This window comes from Cervus elaphus, chromosome 23 (assembly GCF_910594005.1).
Source record: "Cervus elaphus chromosome 23, mCerEla1.1, whole genome shotgun sequence".
NCBI classification, from domain to species: domain Eukaryota; kingdom Metazoa; phylum Chordata; class Mammalia; order Artiodactyla; family Cervidae; genus Cervus; species Cervus elaphus.
In genome coordinates, this window is record NC_057837.1 from 20,737,207 (window position 1) to 20,761,560 (window position 24,354).

Sequence of the window (24,354 nt, forward strand, 5' to 3'; positions counted from 1 at the left end):
TGTTTGGAATTATGTAGGGGAAATATTTATGGAAGGACTTCAGCTTTGGTGACTGGAATTTGACTTCTATTTTATAGTACAGTTAAGTTCTAGAATATTTAGCTTTAAGAAAGTCCTTTGACCTGTACTGGAATGAATGTCATTGGTTAAAAAAAAAGCAAAACAGCTGAGCAGTTCACTAAGATCTTTATAGAGCTGACTGCATCATTTTATAGAGGTGATTGCTTCCCTGGTAGCTCAGCTGGTAAAGAATCCACCTGCAATGCAAGAGACCCGGGTTTGATTCCTGGGTCAGGACGATCCCTTGAAGAAGGGATAGGCTACCCACTCCAGTATTCTTGGGCTTCTCTGGTGGTTCAGCTCGGTAAGGAATCTGCCTGCAATGCGGGAGACCTGGGTTCGTTTCCTGGGTTGGGAAGATCCCCTGGAGAAGGGAAAGGCTGCCCACTCCAGTATTCTGGCCTGGAGAATAGCCCATGGGGTCGCAAAGAGTCAGACATGACTGAACAACTTTCACTTTGCATTATTTTGCTTTCATATATCTTTACAGTGATGGGCTTTAAAAATTAATTTTCATTTTTCAAAAGACAGTGTTTTGGGTTCTGTGGAAAGTGCAATGATTGACATTTTAAGTGATAAAACATCCAGATAATGAAAGAAATGGTTAAAACTTCTCTTCTAAAGCTGAATTTCAACATGAATATGATCTATTTTGTTTTGAAACTTCTGTACTGTTTATGTAGTTGAGTGACACAGGTACAGATGTGAAGCATCTGTGGAAGAGTTGGTGATGTTTGGGTCATTTTGTACTTTCCGTTTCCACATTCAATGGTATTATAGCCATTACCATTGTGTATAACAATGATTGTTCTCTGCATGGTCTTGCTTGCTTGCTTTGTGTATTAACATGTAATTTGTTGCTTCAATAGGGCGATATTGAATCTATTGCCCAAACAGGGTACTTGAGAGGAAAGAGGAGAGGTATTAATTTTTATCCTTGGACAATGGGTATAAACTGGGACATTTCTGGGCCAACCTAGATGGGGGTGCCTGTGGTTGGGGGATGAGGGATTCCTTGACCAAGTTCACAATCAAGAATTGGGAACTTGTTAACACATTTCAGAGATCAATTATGTATTTAAACTTTGTCTATTTGCATATTCTTCTGACTCAGAAGAGCTGGGAGGTGGCTTAGCAGATGCTGAAGTTTACAGAAGACCAAAGAACTAGATCAGAAGATTTTCTGGATGCTGGGGGAGACAGTCACAGTTAGGTCATATGTTCTTAACACTGTCAAAAAACCGAAGAGGCTCTGCTTGGAGCAGTAACTTGCTATCAATAGCAGTATTCCAGCAAGTCTGTAACCAGAGCTGAGAAAAGAAAAACATCCAGAAGCAATAGATTGCCAGTTAAGTACTGTGTGGGTGAACAGCATTTCCTTGTCATGTTGATTCACCATTAGGTTATGAGCAACATTTTCCCATTATTATATGATAGTTAATTTGCTTGTTTTTATTTTTGGAGAATACATTTAAGAGGAAATAATATTTGCTTGTAGAGAAAAATCTTTCATTACATATCCATTATATGACTATCTAAACAAGCATAGCTCTAAGAACTAAACATTGAATTTACATGGAGAGAAAATTTGTGGCCTTATCTGCAAAGTACCCTTTAGTGTTCTACGAGTTGACATATTAGTGATAAAATACCTGGTCGTGACCCAGGCATCCATTTTTATAGAAATTTGAATATCCTTTGATTATTAAGATATAGTGAGCTTATTCAATATACTGGTAAAATTGGTCACATTAAAAAAAAAAAATTGAACATAACAGTTAAGAGCAAGCAGTGATGCAGTCTTTTAAATTTTGAGACAAAGTCGCTGGTGTAGGGAGGCTTCCAAGTATAACCTTTGGTATCAGACAGCTCAAAGTCTGGATATTCCATTTACTAAAATTTACCATAGGCAAGTTACTTGGCACTAACGTTTCCAAAAGATAATTACACTTGCTTTGTAGGGTGTTTGTGAACACAGATGGTAATATATGCAAAATACTTGCCACATACTTGGAGCTCAGTGGGAATACATCTATTCTTATTTTATTGAAGATCATAGAATTGTGATCTGAGGGAGCTGTCAAAACTTTAGGTGTTTTCTGACCGAGACCAAGCATTGTTTTATCCTGCTTTCTGTGATGAAAATGTCTCTGCATAAAGACGAATACTTGCAAATATGTTTTAAATTAATTGCATGGATTTATCTCCCAAACCACTATCTAATATAGACTGGTACTATAATTCTTATTTTAGGATAAGGAAACTTTAACAGATAGAAATTAATTTCTTGACAGCACAAATCAAGTTGTTAGAATTTCTAGTGCGCTACCCAGTCCACTGAGACTTGCTGTTTTTTTTCCTCACAAATTTGGTGACAAAGCTATGAGTGGTGTTTAGGAAACTTACTCTAAATCCTGACTTTCTCCAAAACTCATTATTTTGTGATAAATGTAGGAACTTAAGTATTTTTCAACTCTGTAGTTGTGTATTAAGAGGAAGGAAAAAAAGCGAAGTTCAAGAGTATCTAATTTACTTGCAATCCAAAGTGGCTGGGGATTTTTTTCTTTTCTTTTTTTTTTTTTAAAGAGAAACTGTTAAACTAACATAATAGATTGAATTCTAAGGTGCTGACCTCAGGCTCTTCAGGTGTCCAGAATTAATTTAAATTCCATCCTTTTAACCATCTCAGCGGGTGAATCTTTTTCATCTTGGCAGTTGAATTGGTTACTCTGAAAAGCTGCAGAGTTTTACCTTGTGTCATTAAATGCAATAGAGATGGCCAACCAGGAAGAAATGTGCCAGGTGTAGATAGAAGAGTGTAGAAGGGCGCTGCCTCACGCAGCACATGGAGAACTTTGTGAGGTTGGAAAAAGCAAAACGACTCTGATGATCAGAAAACATTCTTTACAAAGTAGAGTGATGGTCCTGACCACCCAGGTTGATTGGCCGTGCTAGAGTTGATGTTTCCCTGCTTGCTCCCCCTTTGTTCTCCTCACTTGTTTTCCTTTGTGTCCTTAATAGCCAGTCATCTCAGGTGTGACTTTGAGTCTGGTTTCTGCGGCTGGGAGCCATATCTCACAGAAGATTCACAGTGGGAATTCGTGAAAGGGTTGCCCAGTGCAGACCCCCATCTTCCTGATGCTGAGCACCCAACAAGCACAAATCATGGTAGGATATTTTCCTCTTTTCTTAACATTTTTTGTTGTTGTTTCTCCTTTTGTGGGATAATGATTCTGTGCATTTTCACTTCCCACTATAGACTGTATTAAGTGGAACTCTGGTTTGTCTTGCTTTCATTTCTTCTAATCAACTTAATAATTTGTGGTTGAGTTTTCTGAAAGGAGCATTGTTTTAATAACAAAACATTTTGTTACACCTTTTAAAAGGTGGGATTGAAGGCATGAAGAGGTGAAAAGTCTTCTGATAATTTTCTCTCGTTGTCATGAATCATGTATAGTAGGCTTACTTTCATTTTAGAGCAATCCCAAGTTTTGCAAAACAGAAAGAATAGTTTAATCCTTTTTCTAGGAAAAGAGAACAGATATAGCACTAGCTCGAAAATAAATTGCAAATACTCTAATACAAGTTAATCACTCTTAAAGCTTCTTTGTAACAGTCTTACTTCTTCCCCGTACATCCTTTTATTTTAACCAGCGGTACAGTTTTTACATATCCCCTTAAAATAGAGCAACCATAACAAGCATTCCACTGAAGGCTTGTAAAACTCCGAGGAAAATAGAAGGGTTTTGTTCTGTTTTTGTTTTGTTTCATGAATTGCAAAGGTACATTAGTTTCATACTGACTTTATAATAACACAACTGTGCCATAGATCCTCTTTAAGCTTGTATAACCTCCACTAGACATTATATCTGTTTCTCCTTTGAGATTTCCAAAGAAGTACACCAAAACTAATAGTGTTGACTGTGTTTTTAGCCATTGGAAATTGGGGTTAGTGGGGGAGGATGTTAGGGGACAGAGAGGGAGACTTTGGCTATTCATCCCATCTGTTGTCTAAAACTATAAAGTCAGCTTATTATTTAACAGTAGATTAAGATCTTAATTTCTGCTCTTGTGCCAGTGGGTCTTATTTTTCCCTTCAGATTCTGTGGCAGATTGGATTAAATTTGAAGTTTAAAATAGGAAGGAGACTATTAATTATTGGAACTATATTTATTACTAGTACATTTCCTCCAAGCTTATATAATGTTTTCTTAAACCAATTGAATACATACCATATATTAGACCTGGGTGTATACCAGTGGAAAGATATTTGAGTTGTTCCTACATTTTGGTGATTATGAGTGTATAATTTGCCGACGGGTTTTGTCTGGACATAAATTTTCATTAGACTTGAGCACTCTGTCCAATTCCTATGTATAATTAATGTTTCCACTCTGGTTCGTAAAAAGACCCTACTGTTTCTGGCCCTTTATGACCTTGGGGCAGTGTTTCAGCTGCTCCTTTTAGAAGGGTGTCCTCCAGCCTCAGGCGGTTTCCTTATGCCCATGGCCTGGTCAGTACTCAGGTGGAGATTTGGAGAGAACTCTCTGGAGATCTCCGGAGTTCACTCTCTTTGCGGCTCTCCTTTTCCCGGAACCCTGCCTCATGAATTATGACCACTTGTGTTTCCCCAAACTGCAGGCTTTTCAGCTTGAGAAGGCCACCACACTGCTGGCTTCCCCCTCCCTGACGGACAGTTGAAAACTGGGTTTAGGTAGCAAGCTGGGAAAATTGTATAGCTTTGTTCGTTTGTTTCCTCTCTCAGAGATCATTGTGATTCTATATTCCCATTGTCCTACATTTGAAAACCATTATATAATATATATTGTTTTGATTTCTTTGCTAGTGTAAGATAGAAGACTGAATCTGATCCCTGATATTCAACCTTGCCTTAAAACAGAAGGCAAAACAAAAAATTTTGTTAATTTGCTTAATTTCTGTGGTCTGGGTATGCTGTAGTATATCTAGCCATCCTCTTATTGGATAACAATATTATGACAATGCTGCAAAATCTATACTGCTATGCATTTTCTTATATGGGGACCTTTAATTCTATGCAGTAAATAACTAACAGTGATGCTCCTGTTTTTTACAGAAAGATATATACTTTCTCTCAAAATTTTAATACTTAAAATTCCAGCAGCAAAAGGAGTACTGTTTTCTATTTGTCTACCATCAATAGACATGCTAGTCTCTTAATTTTTTAAAAATTTATGTGTAAAAAATGATTTCTCATATGTAACCTTGATTTGTATTTCATGGAAAGATGATCTTTTTCAGATGTTTCTAATTTTTTCCATTTATTTAGATCTTTAATTTCTCTATATTTGAAGCTCCAGTGCATAGATTTTAAAAAGATTTTGCTACCATTTCCTTAGGTTTTTAAAATTTTTGCAGCTATATTAAATGTTACATTTTAAAAACTTAATTTTTGGAGTTGTTGCTCTATATATAAATGTAGTTATATTTTAAAATATTGACCTTGTATTCAATGACCATGCTTATTTTAAAATTATAGTTAAGAATTTATAAATTATGAGCTCATAATTATTTTGTCTTCAAAGATTGACAATTTTATTTCCTTCTTTCTAAATCTTAAACTCTCTATTTTCAGTTTTATTGTTCTGACAAGGACTTCTGGAAAAATGTTGACTAGAGCTGGTGATAGCTGCTGTACTTGTCTTATTCCTGTTGAGGGGAAAAACTGTCAATAATTCAACCTTGAATGCTATAGTTACTAAAAGGTTGTTTTGTATAGTCACTAAAAGGTTGTTTTTTTTATCAGATAAAGATGTTTCTATTTGTAGTGTTAACGTTTATGTATATATGTGTGTGTATGTATATGTATGTATATAAGTTAATCTGTTAAAATTTGGTGCATGCTTTTCAGAACATATTGTGATAATCATCATTGTGATACTCTCTTTTTTGTTTATAATAAAATGAACAATTTTTTCAAATATTAAACCACCCTTGTATTCCTAATGCAAACTTCTTTTGACTGGTTTTATTTATGATTTCTTCCTGCATAATGGTATATTGGTGATATTTTTACCTAAATTCATTATAAGGTCTATTCTCTAATGTTCTCAAAGCGTCTAAGGAATCCTTTCTGGGCCATATTGCATTAAAAGGGGTACATCCTTTGCAAAAGGTGAGGTTGAGGCTGGCCTGGACAGTGTAGCCCGGGGAGGCTGACCCCTGTATTCTTTATTTTTATACTGTGCTGGTCAGCTAGCCCCTCTGGGGTTACAAGAGTTTTACAAGAACAAGTTTACGATGAACAGTTCAGATGAACAGGATCAGTCTCTTTGGTATTCTATAATTCCATAAGTCTCTTAACTCAGAGCATTCTATGGTGCAGGATTTTAAGAAAATAAATCCAGAGATATATTTCTGGAAGTACATGGAATAGGGTCAGAGTTCATTCTCTTTAGGCTCTACCTGCAGATATAAAGTTAAAGTCAATACTGTCTGTTTTTCAAATATTTGGTTAAAATGTTGAGATTGCGTTTAGCTTCCACATCAGTTTTCACTAATGTAATATTTCCATAATATTATCTTTTTGTCTAAAAAATGTTATCTCTTTTCAGTTAATCAGAAGTCTTATAGTTTTTCATGGAGTTTTATGATGTTCCTCATACAAGTCCTGTTCTTTTCTTTTTAAATGTATTTCTACATATCTTGTATTGTCATTGTTAACTGTGAGTAGAATATTTCTTATCATTCTATATTCAGGGTCTTATTGCTAAAATAAATAAAATAACTTAGAAGTATTTCTCTGTTTGAATTTACCTTGCTAAATTCTCTTATTGATACCTGTCTTTATTAAAAGAGAAACTGTTGGAGTTCTGATTTTACAATTACGTTATTGGCAACACACTTGGAGCACTATCTCTACTTTTCTGTTGTATTTACTAGAAATTCTATTTTCTTGACTTGCACATTTGCTAGACCTATGAGATAATATTAGTCTAAGATAAGTAATACTATCTTACTAATATTTCCTCTAATTAGTAATGGTGACAGAATTCTCTAGGTAGTTTCTCATAATTAAAATAATTTTGTTGTTGGCCACTGAAGACATTATTTATTTTGAGGTAGATCATTCATCTTTATTGTTTGTTTTTAACATTTTATTGAGATTATTGGGAATGAATGACTATTTTTCACAGTCTCTTCAATATTTGTTTATATGATTCTATTATTTTACTCTTTAATTTGATCTTATTGACTATGTTGATAAGACTGTTAAACCAAACTTCTATTCTTGGAAAACTCATTGGTCGGGACACAGCATTTTTTTTTAAGAATTGCAAATGCAATTGAGAGATTTTAATTAGAATTTTGTATCTATGACCATGAGTGATATTGATCTATAGTTTTATTCTCTTTTCATCATTCTTAACATTAGAGATATCTGGCATCATAAAATGAGTCAAGGAGCTGTTCATATTTTTCTAAAACCTGTGATATATGCAAGTAATGTGCAAATATTTATTCTTTAAAAATTAAATAAAATTAAGCGGTGGGGCCACACACCCTGGTAGATTGTTTTCCTATCACTTTTGCAGTTAATTTTGTGGGATAATCAACTTGTTCAAACCTTTTGCTTCTTTTACATTTTGGAGTTTTAGTGTTTATGTGTTTCATCCTTCATTACTTGTTTGAAATTGTCCATATTGGTTTAAATGACCAGAGGAGCAAGATCTTTGAATGTTGTTAATGTTTAGAATTTTAATTATTCTTTTGGCAATATTCAGTTGATTTTTACTTGAACCTGAGGATTTTCAAGCTGGAATAATTTTTCAAAGTCATCTTTTCCTACTCTTTTGTAGGTGAAATAGAGAATTTAATGGACTCATATACTTTTTCTATTACTCTTAGTCTGGAGTTGGGAACAGTAGGCATTATCCTTCCCAATTGGGTTTGGATTTAAAGCCCATAGAAACTGGGTTCTGTTTTTCTCACTCAGAGACCACACTGCTGACTTGCAGCCATGGTAGTTTGGTTAAACATGTGGTGGTACCTGTAACACATTTAATTCTGAAATCCTTTTCATTCTGTGCAGTCAGCATTGATCTAAGAAAATTCCCTTCTGAATGTGTTTTATTTCATCAAAATAGTTGTCTTTCCAGGTTGCCCATCACTCCATGATTATCAAAGGGCAGGATCAGACCTTGACATTGTGCAGCATAGACTACCTTGTAAATTTTCATTATTACCCTGACCACTCTTCTGAATGTGTGATCTTTCGAGCTGCTAAGAGATGTTATCCCCCCTGTACATTTGCCATGAGCACTTCCACTGTAGTTAAAATCTAAAAGCAGTTATTTTGTTAACACTCAGATTACATCTTTAATTAAGCTTTCACTCCCACTAGCACAGACAACAAACATGTAAGCCCCAGGAGAAACCAAGCTCAGTCTATAGGCTCTCATCCTTCAGTACATCCAGAAGAAACTTGCAAGTAAAGATCTCCTGGGAATTTTCTAAGGGCATGCTGAATATCTAATTGTAAACTTAGAAGCTTCGTTTAATTTAATTTCAAACTGTGACTTGAGTTAAGCCAATAAAATATGTTCATTGAGAGGATTTAGATCAAGAGCTTATTTTCCATCAGTGAGATTTTATTTCAAATATTTAGTGTTATCCATATGAAAGCAATTCATGGTTATCTGTGGAACTTAATGGTAAAGAAGTAAAAATGTAATTTTCTTTATCTGATTGACTGTTGAATGTGTGCACAGTTGAACGATTAGAGCAAAGAACTGCCAAATGTACAAGAGAAGAACTTTTATCCACATGACTTTATGTTTGTTTTTGCAGGATCATTTATTTATTTTGGGGCACATCAACCACCTGCAGTGGCCAAGCTTGGAAGTCCTGTTCTTACAAAATCAGTCACTGCCTCTACCCCATGTCAGGTAACCAATTATTGGAATTTTCATTGGCTAGTCTGTGGTTATAAACTGTTAGGCTTGGGTTGCTCCAGCTAGTAAATGCCTCCTATGTTTTACTACTATTTTCATGATGTATTGAGAGATTTATGTGAGCTATTTCACCAGGAAATGTCATGTCATTCCAAAAGACATTTACAGCGTATAACTTGCACCCTTTGTTTGGGGGGCCTATTCAAAAATATTTCTATCATTTTGTATTCTTTCCCTGTAGTTCTTTCAATAATTTAAAGCTGTGGATACACGTTGCCCCAACTGCTTGTTATTTTGGCCAGAAATGTTGCTAATAATTGAGGAAAATAAAAGCAGTTTAACAAATTCTGTTGAAAAAAAGATGAAAGGATGAATAAATAAAGACAAATATGTGCAGGAAAAATAAATATATTTCCAGAATTTTATTTTTTCATTTAGTCCTTCTGGTGCCACTAGACACAGACCAAGGGGTAAAACACTCAGTTCATTCCCACAGCATAACAGAGAAGAAGGCAAGGGAACTTTGGAGTCAGATGAACCTGGTTCCAATTTCACTTCTGCCACAGATGATATGCTTTGAGACTCAGTGTCCACACTGGAAGTGTAGTGTTAGAATACCTTCTTCACGTGGTTGTGAGAATTCAAATGTGATTAAATAAAGGATCTGGGAAAGTATTTGGGACATAGTAGGTGTTCAATAAACATAATCTTTCCATTTTTCCATAACACTAATGTCTTCATTAGAAGTTTCTATCCTTTTGAGAGTTCTAACACGTCTCTGAACCTGTAGATTTCAGCTTTCTTTTTCTCCCTTTGCCTATCAGAAAATAATGAAGGGATCAGTAGTCCCACACACTAAATTCCTTGCCTGGAAATTCAGGGTTACAGAATTAATTCAGGCATTCCTGGTGATAAATTACAGATCATTCAGAGGTGTAAATTTAATTACAACTTTAAGCTTGATATAAGCCTGACAGAGTGCCTGCAACTCTTAATAGATTGTCCTACTTTGTTGTTTTTTTTCTTTGTGTTTTTGTTGTCCATATCTTTGTGAGAATTTGAATTAAAACAGTGGCTTGAACTCTACCTCCATCTCACCCACTTGGACTCTAGACTCTCCCACCTTTGGTTTATTTTAATTAAATCTGATGTGACTGATATAGATTTTTTTGGAGAACTTGTGAAACATTTACTTGCTCTTTAAAAGCACTTTACAGACTTACTGAACTTTAATTCAAGATCACAAACCAAAGTAATGCAACTGCTGTTGTTAAATTCATTAAAGACACTAGATAAAAAGGAATGGAAAGTATTAATTCTGCCTCTTTTACAGAAGTATGAAAACTAACATTAAGAACTTATTAGAAATTCTGAGACTCATTAAGAAATCATACAGCTCTCTTCTTTTTCAAGATGATTTGCATTTCCCATTGTTGTGTGTGGGTAGCTGTTAATTTGTGGTCGTTGGGGTTGACCCACAATTTATGATTGTTTCCACTTGAGGACATTTTTCTTTATTGTGGCTTAAGTTTGAAGCTTACCTGTGGGAGCTATTGGGTTGGAGCCTCAGTAAAAGCAATGAACAATTTAGATTCTTAGTTGTTTGTCTCAGAACAAAGTCCTCCACCTTTGTTCTCAGATGCTGATTTAGGGGCTTGCCTTGATTTGTGGAAAAATAAGAGGTTACAGACTGCCAGCAGAAGTCTTTGTTCCCTTTTAACTGCATCTGCTTGAATGTTAGGAATCTTTGAGTTAGAAGGATGGATATTTGGATTACTTCATAGTACTTTCCAGCTTAGAATTATTATTCGATTGTTATAGGTTATTCATAGTCTGAGATGCACATAGCTACAGTTCTCTCCCATAGGAGTATTCTAAGAATATACCATTACTTTTTTAGAAGTCTGTGGTAATGTGTGTTTCTTTCTGTCATGAAAGTTACAAAATAAGCTAACAGAACAAATTCTTATCTTCTTCAGTAACAAGAAAATACAGCTGATCTTCCTAATTGGAACCTATTGATCATAGCTATATTCATGGAATAGCACATGCTCTTTGTAATAAAATAATAAAGTGAGGCAGTGAGATAACCAAAGTGGGAAACTTATGATTAAAGCTTTCATTTTATGAAATTATATGATTGTTTCTCTACATAATCCTATCAGGCTAATACAGCTAAGAATATTTTTTTGAAAGGACTTTAAAGGAGTACGAAGCTTTCTTTTGAAACTTTTTCTAACAGACTTTTAGGGTCATTTTGCATGAATTACCTTGTACTTTATGTGTAGACTACACATGTCATCGACATACAGAATTGGTCCTGCAACTATGCAGTATTCAAGGTGTGGACTTTTATTAAAAGCTTCAAAAGCTCCATTAGTCACTGGTGGAAATTTGGCATTTTTCCTTAGAATAGCCAGGAGATAGGACACACAGAACATGTGGAAGCCAGAAGTTATTATTTCTTACTGCTGTTGAATACTGTTTTTAATAAATCAGGAAATATAGAATATGAAAGAGATTTGTGAAAATATTAATATTTTCTGAGCTCTCATATTTGAGTTACTGTTTGAAAGACCAAATATCTCACTTCACAATTAAATACAGCAGGACTGATAACATGAAGCTTCTGCTTTCAATGCTATTAATAGTTTATATGTTTGTCTTTTGTTTGTTCTAAATTCCCCAACACATATTTGCTATTCTAAGTCTTTAATTAAAAATTCTCAAAATTAAAAAAAAAAAGTGAGTAGGTATATCAAGAAAAAGATTGATGAGACAAAAGATAGACTTGTTCCAAAAATGAAATTTGAGGGTCAGGCTACATGTTTGAATCAAAGTATCCCAGCAGCCAGTGCAGAGAGACATGTGAGTTTTCATTTGGTTCAGGTTCAAGGAAGTAAAAAAACAAAAGAAAAATAGTTCTGAGACTTCTGAGGGCACACATACAAGTGTAAATGTTCTTTCTCTGACTCAGGGCACACCTGTTACTTCCATACTTCATGTGGATCCTAAAGGGACAATAGAAACACGTTTGTCGTAATATAGAAAATATTTGCCAAAATATAGAATTTAGTGAAAGATACTAGTAGCAGTTCAGTGTTAAGTGCTTCACAGCATGATAAAAATATAATATATGTAATACCAGAGTGGGCAGCCATTCCCTTCTCCAGAGGATCTTCCTGACCCAGGGATCAAGCCCGGATATCCTGCATTCCAGACAGATTCTTTACCATCTGAGCCACCAGGGAAGCCCAATATGTAATATTATCTGTAATTATATGTAATGTATAATGTAACAACATATAAAGTAAACATATATAACATATATATATAAAACATTTAACAATATAAATTGTAACAGTGATAATCCACTTGTAGCAACTCTCTCAATGAGTTTTAAAAGGCCATGTTTTATCATGTTCCCCAAGTAGAGTGATGAAATCTTATCAGAGAGAAATTTAGGAAATTTGCAGCAGGGCTTGAAATGGTGCAATCATGATATGTTCTTTGCTTTCTTTACTCCAAGGATAGTGTTAGATCATGTTAGAGATCCTGGGGTTCCCCAGTGGTGCTGGTGGTAAAGAACCCGCCTGCCAGTGCAGGTTAGATGTAGAAGACTGGGGTTTGTTCCCTGGGTTGAACTAGAGTGGGTTGCCATGTGTTCTTGCCTGGAGAGTCCCATGGACAGAGGAGCCTGGCAGGCTGCAGTCCTTTGGGACACACAGAATTGGATACAGCTGAAGCGACTTTGCATGCATGCATACATGTTAGATATTCTAGAGGAAGCAATGGATTTTGGGGAGAGGTTGAGCAGATATTCTTTCTTACTGGACATGGTCAAAACACACCCGGATTAATGATTTAGATGAGAAAAGATCATATTTTATTGAAGACTGCAAACTTCCACTTAAGCTCATTCAGATAAAGAAGTCAGGGAAAAGCATGCTTATGACTAGGAGTCACAAGAATCACTATAGTAGTAGTAGTGTTAGTCACTCAGTCGTGTCTGACTCTGCGACTCTATGGACAGCAGCCCGCCAGGCTGCTCTGTCCATGAGATTCTCCAGGCAAGAATACTGAAGTGGGTCGCCATGCCTTTCTCCAGGGGACCTTCCCAACCCGGGGATTGAACCCACATCTCTATGCATTGCCTGCGATGCAGTAGACCTGGGTTTAATCCCCAGGTCAGGAAGATTCCCCTGGAGAAGGGCATGGCAACCTGCTCCAGATTTCTTGTACTCCAGTATTCTGGTGATGATAAAGGGGGATGTATGAGAGAGAGAGAGAGATGAATGCTCCCCGTCTACTCATGGACTTATTCCCAGCTGAGTTTTGAGGAGTTACAGATATCTTGTTTCTTTCTCTTTTTTTGGTGTGTGTGTATTTTATTTTTTGTCTTATTCTGGATCTTGAAGATATAGCAGGTGTTGAAAACATCAGACAGGAGTTGATGTTTGTGGCCGAGAAAGCAGAGATAACTGTGCATTTGGAGAAAATGAGAAAAGACACGAAGATTTGACCAATAAGCTCCCTCATAGGGAAGCAAAAGGAGTCAAGAGCTTAAGAAAGTTGAGGAAAAAAGCAGGAAATCTGGAGAGTAGAGTTCTGATTGGAGACAAACCCAAACCAAATGAAATAGCAAAGAGAAATAAGGAAGACATTATTTTGAGCTTCTAAATAATGTCCTGTTATATCTGTTACTAATAAGTAATTCCTAGTTGTTCCCAATCACATTCTTTTGTAGAAATTGGCTTTTCCTCTGGGAATATCACAGGGCACTGTAGAAATAGAATAGCAAGGTTAGTTATTCAGTCTGCACTCAGTAACTAATAGTATAAGTCACTCGATCAGATGTCCTTTCTTTTTATAGTAAAATGAATGATTCAGTATTTAAAAAAAATAGACAAATAATATAAAATCAGAGAATACAGTAAAAACAGTAAAGTAATTTGAGCTTCATTTCTTTTCTCTCCAATTTGCAATTAAAGGAATTGCTTTGTTGGAAGCTTTTTAAACCACATGAAATTCTCTTGACTAAATTGTTTCAGTGTCTTACATAGTCACCCTGTACATACAGTCCAAGTTGTGGATATACAACTTACTGAAAATCCAGAAGAAATAAAAGCAAGCCTTTAATATTAACATTTTATATAACTGCTTTTTTTTTCCTTTGGCAGGGGGGCACACCAGGTCTTAGTTTCCTGACTAGAGATCAAACTCTTGCCCCTTGCATTGGGAGCACAGAGTCGTAACCACTGAACCACCAGGGAAGTCCCTACATCCCTGCTTTTTAGTGAATCAGACATAAATCAAGATAGTAGTTTCCTTTAACTGATAGTTAATAAATACATTTTAAATGGTTGGTGTCATTTTAATATGTGTTTCCCTGGTAGCTCAGTGGTAAAGAATCAGCCTGGCAGTGCAGGAGATGTGGGTTTAAACCTTGGGTGAGGAAGATCCCTTGGAGAAGGAAATGGCAACCCACTCCAGTATTCTTGCCTTGGAAATCCAATGGAGATAGGAGCCCAGTGGGCTGCAGTCAGTGGAGCCACAAAGATTCAGACATGACTTAGTACTAAACAGTAAGAACAGCAACATCATTTTAATATACATGCTTGGTAGTTCTTCTTAATAGAATTTTCTGTGATGAAAATTGTCTTCTGCATCCACTAAGGAAGTCACTAGCTACAAACAGCTACTGAGCATTTAAAATGTGATGATAACAGAGAGTGAATTTTTCGTTTTGTTGAATTCATGTAGATTTACATGTAAATAGCCACCCTGTTTTCATATGCTTGTCATTATATGCTTAATTGTTCCTTTTTGTTCTCTCCCATAAAACTTTGAGGTCCCTAAGGACACCTGATTCCTTGTACATTTTATAATACATGGGGGGGGGGGGGCGGTTCTCTCTTATCACTCTCTCTGCAAGTCTTTAGACATTTATTTATATTTATTTATTTTTGGCTGTGCTGGGTCTTGGTTGCTTTGTGGGAGCTCTCTCTAGTTGTGGAGAGTAGAGGCTACTCTTGGTGGCGGTGTGCAGGCTTCTCGTCATGGTGGCTTCTCTTGCGGAGTGCAGACTCCTGGCACACGGGCTTTTAGTTGTCACGGTGTATGGACTTAGTTGCTCCATGGCATGTGGAATCTCCCTGGACTAGGAATCGAACGTGTGTCCTCCGCATTGGCAGAGGGATTCTTATCCACTGTACCACCAAGAAAGTCCTGTAAACATTTACTTTAACACTAATGCTGATAGTCCTACTCAAACTTCCTTCTTTTCTTTAGTACCTATTTACTGCTGCTGCTGCTGCTAAGTCGCTTCAGTCGTGTCTGACTCTATATGACCCCATAGACGGCAGCCCACCAGGCTCCCCGGTCCCTGGGATTCTCCAGGCAAGAACACTGGAGTGGGTTGCCATTTCTTTCTCCAGTGCATGAAAGTGAAAAGTGCAAGTGAAGTTGCTCAGTCGTGTCTGACTCTTAGCGACCCTGTGGACTGCAGCCCATCAGGCTCCTCCATCCATGGGATTTTCCAGGCAAGAGTACTGGAGTGGGGTGCCATTGCCTTCTCTGCCTATTAACTGAATACCTACTAAATACAAATTGCCCTAGTTGGTTCTATGAGGAATTAACGACGTGCATTGTGATTTTGAGTTCATGACATAAGGTTACGCTACTAATGTGTATTACCGTGGGAACCACAGATGCTGACTACGCGTCTGTCTAAAGTCATTAACTTTGTGCAGTATTTTCACCCTGACCAGTATGAAGTTTGGAAAGACTCTGGGAGGTTTCTTGGTCTATACCAAACTAAAGAATTCTCCTCAAGGAGGTTTCTTGGTCTATACCAAACTAAAGAATTCTCCTCAGATCTCTATAATGCCAATTCACTTTAAAAAAAGTAAATTAAATGTGAAGTTCTAAGCTCTTATCCAATTGAATATGGATCCCGTTGGTATTTACTCTTAATGCACTATTAACTTCACACGGGTAACGTACTGAGTGACAGTTTGACAGCTTGAAATTCTGGTGTGGCACGCACAACTCTTCAACTAGGTTTAAAACTCTGTTTTGCATATTTACAAAGTTGGAACATGCTGAAACTATAGCAGGGATCTAAAATTTAACTGTGGTAGGGGACCGTATAGCCTCCGTTTGCACAGAATTTAGCTAAACACTTCCATTTGACTTTATGTTTCTTGGCTTGCCTCAACACCTGAGTGTAGGTGAACTTGGTGGTAAAATCTGATATGAAATGGATGATCAGAAAGAATGCTTTGACCAAGTGATGGCAATTCAGCAGACACTGAAAAAAATGTGTACCACATTGAAACAGAGAATGCTTGATGTTTCGAACAGTTTTTTATTTTTTTGTTAACCTCATCACCATTTATTGAGTTGTGAACTGTTGCCATCACTGCTGAAATCTGAGACTCACTCATCCTGATCCTCCTCTCGGCTTCCCCTTGAAAAGGAAGCCTGGAGAAGGACCACCCCAAACACCACAGGGGAGAAGGGAAGACAAGGGCCGGGTGGGGTTGGGGGGAGATGCAGGGAGATGAGGGACGGGGAAGGCAGCAGGACCAGCGTGCGGGGACACACACGCACTCCCCGCCCCCCACACAGGCAAAGACTAGGGGTGTCCATCTCTGCTCCAGCCGGCGGCCGTGAGAACATCAGGGAAGGACCAGGCGTCCAAGAGACATTTCAGTCCTTCCTGTCATGAAGCGTCTGCCGGGAAGGGCTGGGCCACAGTTACTGGTCTTTGCCTTCAGGGCGCATCAGGCCTGAGCCAAAGCAGCTTTGATGGCGGCCGCCAGCTTCAGAAACTTGCTCTCCGCGTCCAGGTAGCCATCGCCTCCCTTCTTGGAGTGAACCAGCCCTGCTACGAACACTTCAAAGAAGCCGGTGACCTGGGGAGTCCCCTCGCCGCAGATGTCCAGACGGCTAGGGAACTCATCTTCTAACTTCTTCTTGAGCTGAAGATACTTGGGCTTGTAGCCTCAAGCGCCACAATAACCCACTCAGACGACTACCGCCATCGCTCCGAACCGCGGTGCCCGCTGCCGCGCGGACTCGCGATCCGCACCCGGGCGACGCAGGGCGAGATCTGCTCAAACAGTTTTTTAGAAGACATTACACACTTTTTTCAGCTTTCATCTCCACTGAAATTGGTACCCACAATGACATAAATGGGATAATAAATAAGTAGTAATGTGTGTAATAATGTCTGTCCATGCAACAAGGTAAAAGTCCAATGATGAAGGGGAAAAAAATGCAGGAATTTAAAATGTAGTGAAACTTAAAAGGAGTCACTTTGAGTCAAAAGAGAATGATTTCATTTCTCAGAAGCCTCATCTCTGAACAATGCTCTGTTTGTCTTTGAAACATGAAGTGTTAGAGCTCTATGGAATAATGAGAGGAAGAAAAAATTGCTGTTGTGTCTGAACTTGGTTTTGTGGGGTTATTTTCCTTGATATATTTTGTATTGTATCATCCAACCACTGAGGCAATTAATTTTAAACTTGCCTTGTGTCCAGTCCTTAGTAAATGGTCAGTAAGTATTGGTTGAGTAATGATGGTGCTGAATTCCATGTTATAGCTGCAGCTGTCAACACCTAAAATAATCCTCTCTGTTTTCTCCACTACCTCGTTAACCTGTCAGTTCTTTAGATTGTGTCACCATTGATGGTGAATAGGAAACAAAGTGATCAAATCTGGGCTCCCTAACCTCAAAAAGAACATTTTCTAGGTAGATTAAATTACTGATAAACAGTATTATATGATCTCCCAAGGTTTTTGATAATGTCACAACAAAGAAGGAATTAATGAAAAAGTATTCCTTGCAGTCTTCTTTTACTTGAGAAAAATTTTGAAGACATCAAAGAGAATGAATAGTAGTATGTGATTTTGTAATTTGAGTCAGATGTAGAATGTGTATCTTCCTAGAGTCATAAGAAGCAAGAAAGCAAGAGAAAAGGGTCCTAAAATGTTCCCTAGTGGTGTAGACAAATATTTGTTATACTTGTCTGAGCAGGATCCTGGTGTCTCATGTCTTTAGACAACTCTATAGCATGTGTTTAAAATACCAGTTAATGTAACTGCCTTGAGCCTTTTCTTAAGCAGGGACCACAAAGGCTGGCAGAAGATGTACTTAGCATTTTCTGAGTCTACATATTTGGAGGAGAATTAAGATGATATTGAACACCAAAGTAATTTTGGGTATTTTTAATTATAGAAGATCTACTGGGCATAAGTAAATGGAATATTTGTATCACTCAAACACATTTTTCACCAGGTGCGGTTTTGGTATCATTTGTCTCAGCATTCACGTCTCTCGCTTTTTACAAGAACATCTCTGAATGGGGATTTGCAGAAGCACAGTGATCTAATCGGAATCTCTGAATCTCAATGGCGACAAGCAAAAATCAATCTCATTGCAAAGGCTGGAGAATCTGCTCTCCCTTTTCAGGTAAGCACGTAAAAGATGAATACAACTCAGAAGAAGATGCTTATTTAATGCTGATCTTCCAGACAACAGTAGAACACATATGCCCCATAAGTTTATCTGATATTAATAAAGCAAGCATATTTATTCACAGTCAGGGATAAGTAGAGAGGTTATCTTGACTAAGTACTCACAACTTAACCTGTGAAAGCAGAGCAAAAATGGAGGTACGGATTGAACAGGATGGCAGAGAGAAGAGAAATGTAATGGGAAAATGTTTTTCTTAAATAAGCATGGCAGAGTACATGAGGTAGTGAAAAATATCTGAGCTGTACTCCAATTTGCTGTCCATTAATACTGAGAATTTTATCACACTTTTATGTCATTTTCTTGGTTAAATAATGAGAGAAGGAAACTGTAGCTTATCAGATGATGCCCCAGCTTCCACCCTTCTGGACATGACTCCCTTCTGGATGATGTTTGAAAAGAGCTAGTTTAGTAACTAGATTGGATGGTGAAATTAGAGGAACACTCACTGCTATCAGTCAGCTGGTCTGAGTTCCCATCTCTGCTTAACCCAAGGGTTGCTAAGTGACTGTATACACTACGCCTTCGAGCTTCAGATTTCCCAATCTGTGAAAACCACAGTGATAATAAAAGCAATATTTGGGGAAGCTGAGTATTAAAGAAAATGTAGCTGAAATGGTAGCTGTGAACATGGGCTCTTTAGCTTGGAGTTCAAACCCTGGTATACAGTCAGAGGGAAATCGCTTAATCCTTCCATGCTTCTGATTTTTTCTCTATAAATGGGTGCATGAATGTAAGATTGTTGGGGTGTTTGAAGCCTCTGAAAAATAACACAACTCATCTGCTACTCACTTCCTAACTGAGGCAAATAGAGAAGTCAAACAGGGAGAACAAACTATTTTGGAGAAGATGCCTTTAGAACCTCCAGGTATATATTTAAAATAGGGACTTCCCTTGTGGTCCAGTGGTTAAGAATCTGCATGCCAATGCAGGGGACATGGGTTTGATTCCTGGTCCAGGAACTAACATCCCACTGGCCACAGGGCACCTAAGCCTGTGCGCCACAACAAGAGAAGCCAATGCGATGAGAAGCCTGCACAAGGCAAGTAGAGATGAGTCCCTGCTCTTCATAAGTAGCAAACACCTGTATGCAGAAATGAAGATGTAGTGCAGCCAAGAAATAAAGTAATATTTTTTTAATTTAAAATAATGCTTCACCTCAGAATAAACAGCCCCACCCAGAGAACAACCAACTGCTAGGGAATCTAGGACTCAACTTTTGGGGAGACCGCTTTATCATGAGTGATGATATATCAACGTTGCCTCCTCAGGTGTAACAAATGCCCCCCTCTGATGGGGGTGATGATGATGGAGGAGGCCATGGATGCTTGGGGTGAGGAGGTGTGTGGGAACCCTCTGCACCTTTCTCTCAACTGTGCTCTAGAGCTGTCCCTAAAGGTGCTCTAAAATCTTAATAAAAAACAAAACCCCAAAACCAGAATGTCCTTTGTTGAAAGTGACTCTTTGAGAAATATTAGCAGTTGAAACTCATACTGTTCTTTCTGGGCTTCATTAACCTGTCACTATTATTGAAGAGTTTTAGCGTAGTGTAGGGTTTTTTTTTTTTTAATTATTTCTTCTTTGGGGATTTTTGTCTTTGTTTTTGCAGTGAGAATTGAGATTGCTCTTTATTATCTGGGGACATATTAACTCGTTTGTGGATTGATCAGGGTTTGATGAGATTTTGTAATTTGGCAGCCACGATGTTTTCTTAAACAGATGCACTCTGGTGCTCTCTCTCTCCCTCACTCCCCTCCCTGGGGAATCAGCAACCTGTGCTGGTTTTTCTCTCTCCTAACCTGAGGGCTCCCAGTCAGCACCAGTCAGCACCAGTCAGCCTCTTTGTTTTTTTTTTAGTATATTTTTGGCTGCGCTGTGCGGCGTATGAGATCTTAGTTTTCCAACCAGGGGTCAAACCTGCTCCCCCTGCCCTGGAAGCACAGAGTCTTAACCACTGGACCACTAGGGAAGTCCCACGCTCTTCTTAATTGTTCTGGCTCTTGAGGGGGATGAATGGCCCTGGGTTCTTGCTTTAAGCTTCAGCCGTCTTTAATTTGCCCCTGAGAAGGTAAGGGTTTTAGCCTGTGCCTCTGCTCCTTCTCATGTCATCCTAATACTTGGCTTGTTTTAGAAACTATAGCCAGTGAAAAGAAAAATAAGAACCGTTTTCTCAGATTTCACCATTCAGGAGGCTATTATAGGTCCACCACCTCTAAGCAGAAATTTAGAAAGTTAAAATTTGGAAAGCAATAAGCTTTTGAAAAACAAATTTAGAGGCAGAGTTTAACCTGACCTGAACCAGTGTTAAGCAGTTCATTTAGTGATGGGTTTGATGATAGAGAGCTGCCCTTGGTCTCTCTGAGGGCATCATGATAGAGTTAAGATGAACATCCACACCTCTGCACTGTTCAGATGTCAAATCCTAGTTGGACTCAAAGACTGGGGGTAAGGAATTGGGGTCTGTGTAACATCCTGGTGTGAAGCAGTGCAGATTTTATACACATTTTATAAGATAGATAAATACACAGTCACACACATACATGATGTGTTTTTATTGAATACATTAATACTATTTAGATACATTATTAAATCTTTCAAACAAGTAGAAAGTACACAGAGAGGCAAACACCCATGTACTTAAACTTCAGAATGAATTAATATGAACATTTTCATTTGCTTGTATTGTTGATATGTTTGTTTCTAAAAACACAGCTTTTGTCCTCTTGGTACCCTTTTCTACTCCATTTCTTATCCTCTACAAGAAACAAAAATGCTAAAATTCTGTTGTTTTTAACCTGATTTTTCTAAGTGTATTTTCAAAGTTATGGAAATATGCATGAGGAGTCTAGGTAGGTGTAGTTCTACTTCATTCTTTGGTCAACAGCAAATGGAAAAGATATTATACCTACAAAGAGTCAATCTAGCTCTTACATATTCCAATAATTAAAGTTTATCTTCTTGGAAACAGACTCCTTTGGCACTTTAAATTTAGTGGACTGAAGTATTTAAGGGTGACCTTCGTCATTGCCTGACCATCAGTTTAATGCGACTAAGCATATATTTGTCCAGTTATCTAATCCAAACATTGGAAAGGAGAAAGACATGGACTGTGTGACCTGTCTGTTCTCTTGTAGCCATGACATTCAGATTCAATGTGGTCCTTTGATGTCTCTTGTACACATCGCAACAGAATATAAATTGCTCTGATTTCTTTAGGAAATCAGTGCCTGGGTTAGGTAGGGCTTTCAGTCTTCTGGTAGAAATGGATTTGGCTTACTGTTTGTTTTGCAAGAACAGCAAATTAGCATTTTAATATTCTCTCCATTGCTTTGCAGTTTTTATTGGAAGAACGTAAGTCACATAGTTCACATTAATAGTATTTTTTTTTCCGATCTGTTTTAACTGTTCCTACTCATTTTAAATATTCAGCTTTTTACACAAATATATTCACTTAATTTGCAATTTGTTTCCTAACTCTTCTTCTTAACTTCCTATCTAGAGGTGGTACTTTTTCTGAATACTGTTTATTGATTTCAGGTTGATCTGCTGTCTTTGAGTTTGCTACTAAAGCATAATTGTGTCACATTTAGATTTTATTTTAAAATGACCCTTTTGTGGAATTTTCTACAATAATTCATACCATTTTCACTCTTGATCAATGTTGATGGTATAAATCAATAACAATTTCCTGATGTTATTTGAGGATTCAGTGAAGGGTAAGATTTATAATGCAAAGTAAAAGCTGGTCCGGTCTCTGTAATGTTGCTGTGTCCTTGGCCTTCTTAGTCCAGGACTTCATTAAATCTTGTTTTGCCAGGTAGCTCTATCCTCCAGCATCTCTGAAGACCAGTTACCTCTTATTTCATGGTAGTGATGATGTTCAGCATAATCATCCATGGCTCAGGTCACACATTTTTCTTACTCAAATGTGACCTTCAACCAATAACTTCAGTTCTCTAAGCTCTGTTTCCTTTGCTTTAAAATGTGGATGAAAATAGCACTGTCTTCACAGGGTTAAAATAAGTGAATGTATTTTAACTTATTTAGCTTACTCCAAGCCTGGCATGTAAAAAAAAAAGCATCCAAGCTCTTTAGTAAAAGTCTGCTGTTGATCTTATTTTTAACACCACCATCATTGTTTAAAAATTACTGTTGTCCAGTTTTTCTTTATTTTTTCTTACCATATTCCCATAGTCTCCATTTCCTCTTGGATTAATATTCATTCTCATTATCCTTTGTTTAAAACAAGATATCAAAGAACTAAAATTTAAATATGCTAGTTGAATATTTCTCTGGAAAACCTTCTCTCAGTTTTACAGATGTAAAAAGTAACCACTTGACTGTAAACAATATTTACCATTGCCGTGCTTCCTGAAAGCAAAAACAAGAAATGATTCTGCTCACTCAGGGAATAATATAATATAATTGACTGAAACAAAACTCAGCAAGATCCTAAAAAATAGTTTTAGAAGGAAAGATATCTACATATAATTAGAAATTTTAGCTCTCAAGTTACCTTCAGAATCTTCTTAAAATTAGGTTTTTCTCTCTGCCTTTTTGCATGGTTGAAGCATCTCTTCTGAGCAACCTCTGGCTCACACACTGATTACTAACTCATACTGTAGTTCTCAGGAGGAACTGCCTTCAATGACGAATTGAAAGATCAGCTTGGTTTAAAGCAAGTAATACAAAATAGAAACAGTGAAGATGATTTTGGCACAATCAGGTGATATTATTTACAGATATGAGATATATATTTTTAGAGGAATTTTAACATTTTTCTCTACTTAAAATTGGAGGATTTTAATTAATCCAGATCAAATTGTAACTGTTCATCACATAGTCTTGCATTTAATTATATAGAGGAAAGCAGGCAAAAGTATAGATGACCTGAAACTGAAGTTTAGTATTAGTGAAGTGAAGTCGCTCAGTTGTGTCCGACTCTTTGCCACCCCGTGGACTGTTGCCTACCAGACTCCTCCATCCATGGGACTTTCCAGGCAAGAGTACTAGAGTGGGTTGCCATTTCCTTCTCCCTCTCTACTAAAACTTTTTTCCAAATTCTGTCTCACATTCTTGGCAGAAGTAATGAAGTGCTTTTCTTTGATTCTCTTAGAATCTTATGCATGTTTCTTATATAGCACTTATGGTATAGTTTATGTCAATGTGTCTTACCAAGTTAATTTTAAGATCTTTGAGCTCAGAGATCCTCCCTGATAACATGGAGATGCACTTTCTAGCCACTTGCTAGCCTGGACTAGTGGTCCTGCTATGTGTTGTTAAGACTCTGCACATATTTTTTTTCTTTCTTTCTTTCTTCTTCTTCTTTTTTTTTTAAAGATTGTGGAATAACAGTATAATGTGAGTGATTGGTAAGAAAGAAAACAAATTATATTAGTCATTGTTTAGAAAGTTAGAATAAATTAAACTTAAGTAGATGCTTCCAAGTGCTTTAGCATATGAATGTTATTAACCACTGTGTTTTTTTGCCTCACTAAGTAGGTTTCCATATATGTATATATAATCTATATAAGTTTTTAAATATTCTGATATGTAAATGAATCATTGCCTCCAGCAGACACATTATAAATTAACTCATATCTCAATTAAATTGAGTTGTAAACCACGCAGTTGATTACCCCAAAGAGCTCATTTTAAATGCTTATAACTCTTAATGGCTCCAGTGGGAAGGCCGCCCTTCAGTTGTGATGAATGTTGCAACTTCTAATTGAAACAAGGTTACCTAGGATATTAAGGTTGCATAAGGTGCTGTCAAAGCAGTTATGACTTTATAAATTCCTAATTTGAATTTTCTGATCA

The 24,354-nt window shown here is 37.2% G+C and overlaps 2 protein-coding genes across 2 annotated transcripts in view; one reads left to right on the forward strand and one right to left on the reverse strand.

Annotated features, from left to right (window-relative positions):
- The window catches only part of MALRD1 (MAM and LDL receptor class A domain containing 1), a 515,151-nt gene that overhangs the window by 63,469 nt on the left and 427,328 nt on the right, over window positions 1-24,354 (forward strand). Inside the window, exons 11-13 of the mRNA XM_043884605.1 lie at window positions 3,082-3,228; window positions 8,890-8,987; window positions 18,298-18,471. Coding sequence (XP_043740540.1) covers window positions 3,082-3,228; window positions 8,890-8,987; window positions 18,298-18,471 — 419 coding nt within the window. The remainder of the gene's footprint in view (window positions 1-3,081; window positions 3,229-8,889; window positions 8,988-18,297; window positions 18,472-24,354) is intronic.
- LOC122681973 (selenoprotein W-like) lies at window positions 16,366-17,041 on the reverse strand. The gene is given in 1 exon segment (XM_043884606.1): window positions 16,366-17,041. A coding segment is annotated over 1 exon segment (261 nt). The 3' UTR covers window positions 16,366-16,780.